The 12,250-nt window shown below is 32.9% G+C and overlaps 1 protein-coding gene across 2 annotated transcripts in view; it reads left to right on the top strand.

The window, feature by feature from the left end:
- The window catches only part of SEMA3A (semaphorin 3A), a 612,798-nt gene that overhangs the window by 429,925 nt on the left and 170,623 nt on the right, over window positions 1-12,250 (top strand). For both annotated transcript variants that reach the window (XM_066353930.1, XM_066353929.1), the window contains one exon: window positions 7,600-7,662. In XM_066353930.1, coding sequence (XP_066210027.1) covers window positions 7,600-7,662 — 63 coding nt within the window. The remainder of the gene's footprint in view (window positions 1-7,599; window positions 7,663-12,250) is intronic.

The following is a 12,250-nucleotide window of genomic DNA, read 5'->3' as shown; positions in this document are numbered from 1 at the left end:
TGTTCCAATCTCATGCTCCATCCACTGCGCCATCGCCTGGTCAGGCTGCATTTGTTATTCTTTTTTTTTTTTTTAAATAATTTTATTTTTTTTAATGGGGTCACATCAATAAATCAGGATACATATATTCAAAGATAACATGTCCAGGTTATCTTGTCATTCAATTATGTTGCATACCCATCACCCAAAGTCAGATTGTCCTCTGTCAACTTCTATCTAGTTTCCTTTGTGCCCCTCCCCCTCCCCCTTTCCGTCTCCCTCTCCCTCCTCCCCCCATAACCACCACACTCTTATCAATGTCTCTTAGTCTCACTTTTATGTTCCACCTACGTATGGAATAATGCAGTTCCTGTTTTTTTCTGATTCACTTATTTTACTTTGTATAATGTTATCAAGATCCCACCATTTTCTGTAAATGATCCGATGTCATCATTTCTTATGGCTGAGTAGTATTCCATAGTGTATATGTGCCACATCTTCTTTATGCAGTCATCTATTGAAGGGCTTTTTGGTTGTTTCCATTTCCTGGCCACTGTGAACAGTGCTTCAATAAACATGGGGCAACATGTGTCTTTACGTATGAATGTTTCTGAGTTTTTGGGGTATATACCCAGTAGAGGGATTGCTGGGTCATAAGGTAGTTCTATTTTCAGTTTTTTGAGGAACCACCATAATTTCTTCCATAATGGTTGTACTACTTGACATTCCCACCAACAGTGGTTGAGGGTTCCTTTTTCTCCACAGCCTCTCCAACATTTGCTATTACCTGTCTTGTTAATAATAGCTAATCTAACAGGTGTGAAGTGGTATCTCATTGCAGTTTTGATTTGCATTTCTCTAATAACTAGAGAAGATGAGCATCTTTTCATATATCTGTTGGCCATTTGTATTTCTTTCTGGGAGAAGTGTCTGTTCATGTCCTCTTCCCATTTTTTTATTGAATTGTTTGTTTGTTGTTGAGTTTTATGAGTTTTTGTATATTTTGGATATTAGGCCCTTATCTGAGCTGTTGTTTGAAAATATCATTTCCCATTTAGTTGGCTGTCTGTTTATTTTGTTATCAGTTTCCCTTGCTGAGCAAAAACTTCGTAGTCTGATGTAGTCCCATTCATTAATTTTTGCCTTCACTTTTCTTGCCTGTGGAGTCAAATTCATAAAATGCTCTTTAAAACCCAGGTCCATGAGTTTAGTACCTATGTCTTCTTCTATGTACTTTATTGTTTCAGGTCTTATGTTTAGATCTTTGATCCATTTTGAGTTAATTTTAGTACAGGGGGACAAACTGTAGTCCAGTTTCATTCTTTTGCATGTGGCTTTCCAGTTTTCCCAGCACCATTTATTTAAGAGGCTTTCTTTTCTCCATTGTTTGTTGTTGGCCCCTTTATCAAAAATTATTTGACCATATATATGTGGTTTTATTTCTGGGCTTTCTATTCTGTTCCAGTGGTCTGAGTGTCTATTTTTCTGCCAATACCATGCTCTTTTGATTGTCGTGGCCCTATAATATAGTTTAAAGTCAGGTATTGTAATGCTCCCAGCTTCATTCTTTTTCTTTAGGATTGCTTTGGCTATTCGGGGTTTTTTATAGTTCCATATAAATCTGATGACTTTTTGCTCCATTTCATTAAAAAAGTCATTGGAATTTTGATGGGAATTGCATTAAATTTGTATATTGCTTTGGATAATATGGCCATCTTGATTATATTTATTCTTCCTAACCAAGAACAAGGAATATTCTTCCATCTCATTATATCTTTTTTTCCATTTCCCTTAACAATGGTTTATAATTTTCATTATATAAGTCCTTTACATTCTTTGTTATGTTTATTCCTAAGTATTTTATTTTTTTGTTGCAATCGTGAAGGGGATTATTCTTTTGAGTTCGTTCTCAAATGTTTCATTGTTGGCATATAGAAAGGCTATTGACTTCTGTATGTTAATTTTGTATCCTGCAACCTTACTGTATTGGCTTATTGTTTCTAGTAGTCTTTTTGTGGATTCTTTGAGGTTTTCGATGTATAGGATCATATCATCTGCAAAAAGTGATACCTTTACTTCTTCTTTTCTGATATGGATGCCTTTTACTTCTTTGTCTTGTCTGATTGCTCTGGCTAGAACCTCTAGTACCACATTAAATAAGAGTGGAGAGAGTGGACAACCCTGTCTTGTTCCTGATTTAAGGGAGAAAGCCTTCAGTTTAGTGCCATTTAATATGATGTTAGCTGATGGTTTATCATATATGATCTTTATCCATTTTGTTGAGAGTCTTAAACATAAAATTGTGTTGTATTTTATTGAAAGCTTTTTCTGCGTCTATTGATAAGATCATGTGGTTTTTGTTCTTTCTTTTGTTGATATGGTGTATTACTTTAACCGTTTTATGTATGTTGAACCATCCTTGAGATTCTGGGATGAATCTCACTTGATTATGATGTATTATTTTTTTAATATGTTGTTGTATTGAATTTGCTAGTATTTTTTTTAGTATTTTAGCATCTATATTCATTAGAGATATTGGTCTGTAGTTTTCTTTTTTTGTGCCATCCTTGCCTGGTTTTGGTATGAGGGTTATGTTGGCCTCATAAAATGTGTTTGGAAGTATTGCTTCTTCTTCAATTTTTTGGAAGACTTTCAGTAGAATAGGAACCAAGTCTTCTTTGAATGTTTGATAAAATTCACTGGTGTAGCTGTCTGGGCCTGAACTTTTATTTATGGGGAGTTTTTTAATGGTTTTTTCTATTTCTTCTCTACTAATAGGTCTGTTTAGGTTTTCTGCTTCTTCTTGACTCAGTCTAGGAAGGTTGTATTGTTCTAGGAATTTAACCAATTTCTTTTAGGTTGTTGAATTTTGTGGCATAAAGTTTTTCATAGTATTCTACAACAATTCTTTGTATATCTATGGTGTCCGTGGTGATTTCTTCTCTTTCATTTTGGATTTTGTTTATATGAGTTCTTTCTCTTTTTTCCTTAGTAAGTCTTGCCAAGGGTTTGTCCATTTTGTTTATCTTTTCAAAAAACCAGCTCCTTGTTTTATTAATTTTTTCTATAGTTTTTCTGTTCTCTATTTCATTTTTTTCTGCTTTGATTTTTATTATCTCCTTTCTTCGGCTGGTTTTGGGTTGTCTTTGTTCTTCTTTTTCTAGTTCCTTAAGGTGTGAACTTAAGTGGTTCACTTGGGCTCTCTCTTGTTTCTTCATATAAGCCTGAAGTGATATGAACTTTCCTCTTATCACTGCTTTTGCTGCATCCCATAGATTCTGATATGTTGTATTGTCATTTTCATTTGTCTGTATATATCTTTTGATCTCTGCACTTATTTCTTCTTTGACCCATTCATTTTTTAAAAGTATGTTGTTTAGTTTCCACATTTTTGTGGGATTTTTTTTTTTTTTGCAGTTGAATTCTAGTTTCAAGGCTTTATGATCAGAAAATATGCTTGGTACAACATTGATTTTTCTGAATTTGCTGATGTTGTTTTTGTGGCCCAACATATGGTCAGTTCTTGAGAATGATCCATGTACACTGGAGAAAAATGTATACTCAGTCACTTTGGAGTGAAATGTCTTATAGATGTCTATCATATCCAAGTGCTCTAGTGTTTTGTTTAAGGTCACTATATCTTTGTTGATTCTCTGTTTGGATGACTGATCTAGAGCCGTCAGCAGTGTATTGAAGTCTCCAAGTATGACTGTATTTTTGTCAGTTTTTGATTTTAGGTCAATAAGTAGCTGTCTTATATATTTTGATACTCCTTGGTTTGGTGCATATATATTAAGAATTGTTATGTTTTCTTGATTCAGAGTCCCCTTAGCCATTATGAAATGGTCATTTTTGTCTCTGAGTACTTTTGCTGTCTTGTAGTCAGCATTATTAGATATGAGTATTGCTACGCCTGCTTTTTTTTGGATGTTATTTGCTTGGAGTATTGTTTTCCAGCCTTTCACTTTGAATTTGTTTTTATCCTTGTTACTTAGATGAGTTTCTTGTAGGCAGCATACAGTTGGATTTTCATTTTTAATCCATTCTGCTACTCTGTGTCTTTTTATTGGTGAGTTTAATCTGTTTACATTTAGTGTAATTATTGACACTTGTGAGTTCCCTATTGCCATTTTATTGATTGCTTTCTGTTAGTTTTGTGTCTTGTTTGATCCTTCTCTTTCGTTTTTCTATCTTTTGTTTTTATTTGGTTGTATTCCATACATCTTTCCTCTGTTGCTATCTTTTTTAAATCATGTGCTTCTGTGGTGGTTTTTTCAATGGTGGTTACCTTTAAGTAATGAAAAGGGTTCCTACCCTGTTAATTGTAGTGCACTATTTTGTGAGTCCTTTTGCACTCCATCGTTCTTTGCTACTGTTAATCTCCATCCTCTCCCCCCTCCTTTCTTTTTGTTGTTGTCACAGTTTAAATTTGGTTTTATTGTGTTCTTCTTGGAGCTTTTACCTGTGGCTTTGTTTTTGTTTTGTTTTGTTTTTTTGTTCTTTGTATCTGATTGGAGAACCCCCTTTAGTAATTCCTGGAGTGGAGGTTTTCTGATGATAAATTACCTCATTTTTTCTGTATCTGTGAATGTTTTTATTTCTCCTTCATATTTGAAGGATAGCTTTGATGGGTATAGTATTCGTGGCTGAAAGTTCCTCTCTTTCAGGACTTTAAATATTGGGGTCTACTCTCTTCTAGGTTGTAGTGTTTCTGTTGAGAAATTGGATGATAATCTAATGGGCCTTACTTTATATGTTGTATTCTTCTTTTCCCTGGCTGCCTTGAGAATCTTTTCTTTGCTGTTGGTTTCTGCCAATTTCATTATAATGTGCCTTGGAGGAGGTTTGTTGGGGTTCAGAAAACTCGGAGTTCTATTTGCTTCTTGAATTTGAGGTTTTAGTTCTTTCCAAAGGCTTGGGAAGTTCTCATCTATTATTTTTTTGAGTATGTTCTCCATTCCATTTTCTCTTTCTTCTCCCTCTGATATTCCTATTATTCTTATGTTATTCTTTTTGATGGAGTCAGATAATTCCTGTAGGCCTTTCTCATTTTTTTTAATTTTTGAGTCTCTTTCTACTTCTCTCTGTTGTGCCTCAGTTTGCTTGTCTTCTAGTTCACTAATCCTACCTTCTATCTGGCCTATTCTATTAGCTAAGCTTGTTACCTTGTTTTTCAGCTCGTGAATTGAGTTTTTCATCTCTGTTTGATTTGTTTTTATAGTTTAAATTTTCTTGGTAATATATTCTTTGTGTTCATTGAGTTGTTTTCTGAGCTCCCTAAATTGCCTTTCTTGTATATCTCTTAGTATTTTTAGGATTTCTATTTTAAATTCTCTGTCATTTAACTCCAAGGTTTCCAATATATTGTTTTTTCTCCATAGATTTTTCCTCATCTATCTGTGTTACCTCTCTTTCTTTTGTATCCATGGTATTCGATTTTCTCTTCCTTAATGGCATCTGAAGGTGGTTTCGTTGATTGTATTAATGAGATTTAATAAAGAATAAAAAGTTAAAAAAATAAAAAATCAAAGAGTTGTTGTTTTTTAAAAAAATTAATAATTAAATAAAGAAAAATAAAATAAAAATTGAAAAAAAGGAAATTATTCCCCCCCTCCTTTTTTCCTTTCCTCTCCTCTCCCCTCTTTCTTGAGAAAATCTTGTGGTGAACTGTGAATCATATTGTACTAAATAGAACAAACATGCCTGTAATGGAGGGCCTGAATTGGGGAGAAGTAATAAAGGGGCAAAAAAAAAAAAAGAAAAAAAAAGGGGGGGTATGGACCCACAAAAAGCAAATAAGGAAAAAATTTGGGTCAAAAAGAAAATGATTTGCTTTTAGGTGTTGGTTGACTAAGAGTTATGATGTGAGAAATAAGAGGGAAACAGGAAAATGGGGGGACAAATTAAAAAATTACTATTGTATTTAGTGGAACAAGAACTAGATAAAATGGAGAGCCAGGGAAGGGAGCACTGCTAGTGAGTTAAAAAGGTGAAGTAAAAACCCCCAAAATGCCACAAACATAAGTTTGAGTCCCAGATAAGATAATATGTTTGTTATTGAGGTTTGAATGAGAGGAGACATAAAGGAGAAAGGAAGAAACTAATATGGAGGGAGAAAAGAAAGACAGAGAGAGAAAAAGAGGGAACCACTAAAAGAAGAAAAAAGAAAGTAGAGAGAGAGAGAGAGTTAAGGGTTTTGGAGTTCAACCCTAATAGAGAGAAAGGAAGAGGAAAGAAAAGATAAAAGGAGATGTAACACTTATGGGTAGTGTAGTTCAAGGAGAGGAGAGTGTTAAATGACCAAATTGGAGGAGGAGGAAAAAAAATCAAGAATGAAGATAAGAGAAACAAACGAACAAATATAATAAAATGGGATAGGTTAAAAAGTCTGTGGATTATTCTTGATTTTGAGAGGTTATCTTCTTGCTTTTTCTTTTCCTCGGCTTGGATCTCTGTGCCACAGCCTGGTTCGGCCGTTTGTGCCACGGCCTGGATCTATTAACCCCCTTTGCCCGCCTTAGTTTCTATACTCTCAGTTCCCAGTGAAAGCATCCCTATTTAGGTTAGTGAGGAAGGCGGAGTATTTCTTACTCCCTATTTCTTTCGGGGTTTCATTATATACTTTGCCAATTTTTCGCTTGACCATACCTTCGGGTGTATTGCGAAACATCTGGAGTCTCCAAGGATAGGTTTTTCTGTTTCTGGTTGAAGATCTTGTTGAGTTTTGGGGGAAATTTATTGGTATCGCTTCCTACTGTGCCATTACTCTGAAGTCATCTCGCATTTGTTATTCTTGAATCTTTTTACTGTGTGACTACTTTGTAAAAAGCTTTTGAAACAAGCCAAACGACAGTTTTAATTTAGACACACAGACACACATGTAAAGAAAAACAACTGAAAAAGAAAAGAATACACATACTAAGTGCTTCAAATGGTGAAAATAAATGTCATCCAAAAACATTTAGAGATTTATATTACCACATGGACCTGAAATACATTTGATTCATCGTAAATTATTTCAATATTTCTTATATTTTTGTTTATGAAGTGGTGTATTTTGCTTTTTAATTTCCTAGATTGTATATCACAGCCTTTGTCCAAGTTTGTGACCATATATATTTAATTTTCTAGAGGGTCACAAGAATGCGAATCAGTCATTTGATACTAAAGGTTTTTAACAGACATGAATGATTAGTGGCACCATCTCTGGATATTTCTTTTACAGAAGATTTTTTTTCCTGAAATTAACTGTTACCAGAAGAGAACAATGAATAAAAAAAATTAATCCAGAGCAACCAATGTTAAAATTTATATATATGAAGTGTAATAAAGCAAAGCACAAGAAAACAAGGCATGCCTGTATTGACTGCATGGATTTCTGTGTTGTGCAGCTTCATATATAGCAAAGTCACATGGGTACACCAAGAGCAAATGATTTAAGTTATACCAGTTAACCAATGCCACCGCACAGTCTAAACTGAAGGGTTTAGACTGCCATGGAATGCCTTATAGAACTCTCTTTATCTCAGTTGTCCCAAAATGGTATAACTGACTATAATGTTGAATCTAGTGTTAAGAGAACTTAATTGGCATAAAAGAATGTTTCTTCTCTACCCCTAGATTGTGTGGCCGGTAACTCACACCAGAAGGGATGACTGCAAGTGGGCTGGAAAAGACATCCTGGTAAGTATCAATCTATTAAATAATGCTATTATTTGCATAATGTAATATATTACTCTGTTATTATTCTTTGTTGTGTTATATTAACACCATTCTATACTTCTGGTTTTAATCAATCTTTAGAAACAAAATGATAGTTAACTTTGGATATTTACATTTTTATGTAAAGCATATAAAGAAAATAGGTAAATATAATAAGCCTAAATAAAGCAAACAGTGTTCCGTTTGATGGTGTATATATGTGCAAAAGATAACCAAGTCAGTTTTGTAGCACCTATACTTACATTTAATAAATCAACATCTTCATACAGACTGGTTTTAATGTAATTTTCTTGAATTCCTTCTAAATGATATAAAATAATTTTACCTCTGAGTTATCATGATTAAATTACACCTCCTTTCTTCTTTCTACTTCCTTCTTTTTCCCTTCCTTCTTATTTCTTTCTACCTTCCCCATTTTCCTCTCTCCCTACTTTTCTTCCTTCTCTCCTTCATTTCTGCCTTCTTTTCCTCCTTTCTTCCTTCTTTCCTTGTACTAATTTCTTTAAAAAAAATATGGGTTGAGAAATGACTATGTAACATGCTCTAAAATATATAAAATTGTTTCATTAAAATAAAAGAAGTGACTCTGTAGCAGGCATAGTTCTGGGCACTGTGGAGATTAATGTAAAAAATTATTGTAAAAAAGATAGAAACCATTTTTCCAGATGTAAATTTTATCAGTAAAATTAAGTGGGCCACTGGTTTTAGGTGTAACCAAGTATCGGCATAGACTGTGAACGTCATATATAATAATTTAAATCAATAAATTACAGGGCCTAAATATATAATTTGTATTATTTTATGTTTTATCAGACATTTCTGATAGAAATAATTTAAAAAGTTTTGTCTATGTACAGTATTAGCATTTATAAGAAATTTATAAGTATTTATAAGAAATTTATCCTTTTTGCCTAAACATAAATCAAATCGTAAGCATATATATATAGATATATTCAAGGAAAAACTTGATAGATTGCTTGAATAATTGATTAATAGCAGTTATCTAAAATGATATCCCTAAGAGATATTTCAGATTCAGTTCCAGACCACGGCAATAAAGCAAGTATCATAATAAAAAGAGTGGTCATCTTTTTTGCTGGTGGGGGCTCTTATCTTCACTTCTTTTTTAAATGTAACTCTTCTGAAGCACAATAAAGCAAAGCAGAATAAAATGACTTTGCTTGTACATGTTTATAATGATTTAGATAGAATCTGAGTTCATGGAAAAAGAATGGCTCAATCTGGTAGCAACGGTGACTACAGATAAAGGAAGGTAGATAAAGGAGCCCGAAGAACAAGTGTTTTCCATCCTGATTAATTACATATCAGCAAACATGGAAATTTCATCCTTATAAATATAATTTTAAATATAGTGATTATAAGTCACATTACACCTTCATAATACAGTAAACATTTTTGTGGTTATACAAAATTGGACAGAAAATAAATGTGTTTTATCAAGTATTATACTATCCCAAATTGATGCATATATTGAGAGTATTGAAAAGGAGTAAATATGAAGAGTCCATAGACATCAAGAATTTTATGTTGGTACCCATAATTACTCATTATACCTAAGCAAGCACTTAATTTGGGGAGTGGAGAAGTTGTATAATATCCATTAAATTGAAAATTACATATTTCATAATTGTGAAATTTATTTAAAAGTAGAAACTATTTCAAAAATGTAAGGCAAAACGTATAACCGAGTACACAAAAACTTATTAACATAGAATTCCATATTTACTGTTAACAAATTTTACTTAAAGATTTTAATGTGGTAATAATTATGGGTGGCTAGAAATAAAGATATTACTTGTATATAGCTGTGACTTTTAAAAGCATAGACTTTCTGCCTAACCTGTGGTGGCACAGTGGATAAAGCGTTGACCTGGATCACTGAGGTCGCTACTTCATAACTCCGGCTTGTCTGGTCAAGGCACATATGGGAGTTGATGCTTCTTGCTCCTCCCCTCTTCTCTCTCTCTCTCCCTTCCTCTCTCCCTCCCTCTCTCCCTCCCCCTTGTAAAAAAAAATAGCACAGACTTTCCCCCTTGCTATAAAAGTTTAATGGGTAAAAACATGCAAATTTATAATAATGGAGAATCTTTTCTGTGCCAAGCACTATAATAATTTAATACATTATATTTTAAAATTTAGTTTTAATAATAACTTTATAAAGTAAGTCTTATAACCCCCATTTTCTTGATTAGAAAATGTAATCATTTAGAATATTCATTCAAAAAAGGATTTTTGTTCAAAAGTTTTGAAACATTTGGAATACTATCTTAAAAGTTGAGATCAAATTTTCTGTGTCTCCTATGAAGTTTTTAGTGTCCTGTGGTATATATGGGTTTAAATTTTCCTATTAACACACAGGTAATAAACAACAGATATTTAAGAAAGTACCTTGTATATTCTGGTGTTATCAAGGGTGTGTGTATACTAATAATCAACTCACAAAATTTGTGACTCAAAAATTTACAAGTAAATATAATACAAATATTAACTATTATTATTTTTTTTACATGGTGCTTAGACAGTTTTTAAGTAAAATTAGTTTGGCCCTCTGTAATGATCATGACTATTCTAGACTCATACTCTTCTAAATTCAATTCAATTTGAAAATTGAGGATTGTAACCAGACTTATCTGACAAATTATCTGAATTTTATAATAATATAAAATTATAATAATTTTATAATAACCCAAGTACTGAACATATTTAATTGAACGATTGAATTTGGTTATTCATTTTCTAAGATAGCAGATATTCTTTTGTGTTTGCAGTTTCCAAAGTTCATCTCAGCACATATTTCTTATGTTTCATAACTCTGTTCTCCTCTCCCTTACCCCCTCTCCTCTCTCCCCACCCTGCCCTCCCACGCTGCTGTCAGTACTGTATAATGAGAGATTCTGGTGTTGGCCCAGATGCTGTTAATTCAGCAGCTGTAATAAAGTCATGATCACCAAAGTGCCCTACGGGTAACCCTGCTCATGACCTCAGAGGTTTCTTCTCTAAGAAGGGCAACTTTATTGTATTTTCCAGGCTTACTGAAATTGCTTAGGGGTTTTATAAAGCTAAATTATAAGGAACTAAAACATCATTTCATAGCACTGTGTAGTAAATATTCTGAAAATTTATAAATTATGTTTTGTAACTTTATAATAGAGATGGGTAATTATGTGTCCATTGAGAGATGTAAATTTTTGAAAGTTTAAATGGTATCGCAATGTTAGCCATACTAATCTTTTCAAAATCAACTAATTAATGCAATTTGATAAAATATGGTTTGATTATTCCTTTATATTGTGCATTGATTCAATTGTGGATTTTAAGTTCTCTTTGTTACCCATTATTTAATGAAAGGAAAACACAACAGTTTTCAGACATTTTAGTTCAGGAAAAAATGTATTTTTCTTCTTGCTCTAAACACCAAACACTAAAGTATATTCAAAGAGTAAAATGTACTTTATACTATATTACTTTAATATTGCTTTTTATTAACCTATTATTCAAAATATATTTTGTGCACTTAAAATTTATTTTATTAAATTTATTTTATTTTCTGATAACCTCATTTATATACTTCAATTTTCATATTTATTTCATTTAAGTCAGATAAATGGCATTGATTAATTACTTTTGGACTATTTATGTACAGACGCATTTTTTCTATTTCCTTCTTATATGACTTTAGAATAGCAATTAGGTGGCTCCCTGAGATTTGCAACAATTCTTCTTTGATAAACATTTAAAAAAGAAATAGCATTAGTATTTTTACAAATAATTTCTTAACCACTTAAAAAGGAAGCATAAGGACAAAGCATTTTTTGTAATTTGCATTCAACACCTGATTTTTCAAGTGACACATGGACAGTTTGATGAAATTCTTCACTATCTTGAGTAAATAGTAGTCAGCTGTGACTTATGGACAATAATTCTTTTCAAAGAGCTCTTGAGATGCTGAAAACAACAAGAATGAAGCGTGAGTGTATTTTGCAGCCATCAGTACTCCAAGATAGAATTGTAACCAAAACAGGAACTGACCTGAACATATATGGAAAAGTAAACTAATGACTCCTTGAGTGCTCTTTTTGGTTTCTAGATCCCGAGTTTACCCTTTCTTTTCTGGCTCTAGTGTTCTCTATGGAAATAAAACTCATTTAAACAAATGGTCCTTGGGGAAGTGTTCTCTTCTCAGTATTAGATTCGGATGCAAGGATAAAATAGGAAAATAAAATAAGAAGAGTGGGGCAAAGACACTGGCTAATTCTATGGACATTGGGAGTGGGTAAAGAATATGTCAACGAGTATAACATCTTATAGAAATTGAACCCTTTCTCCATTCTCCCAGGGAACTGGGAAGGTACAAACCATCATTTCTCATGGCTCAGTTTTGCATCAAACACATATGTTAAGTCAGCAACTGGAATTCAACAGCTCCTCTGCAAAGATGGGCTTTGTGGTAAAGAGAGTATATGCAACCTAAGATATAATTATTTACATTCCCGAGAGAAACAGAGGGAGAGAAATGGGGGCTGGGGGT

Source organism: Saccopteryx leptura, chromosome 12, assembly GCF_036850995.1.
Source record: "Saccopteryx leptura isolate mSacLep1 chromosome 12, mSacLep1_pri_phased_curated, whole genome shotgun sequence".
NCBI lineage: Eukaryota > Metazoa > Chordata > Mammalia > Chiroptera > Emballonuridae > Saccopteryx > Saccopteryx leptura.
This window is presented reverse-complemented; position numbering and strand designations above follow the sequence as displayed.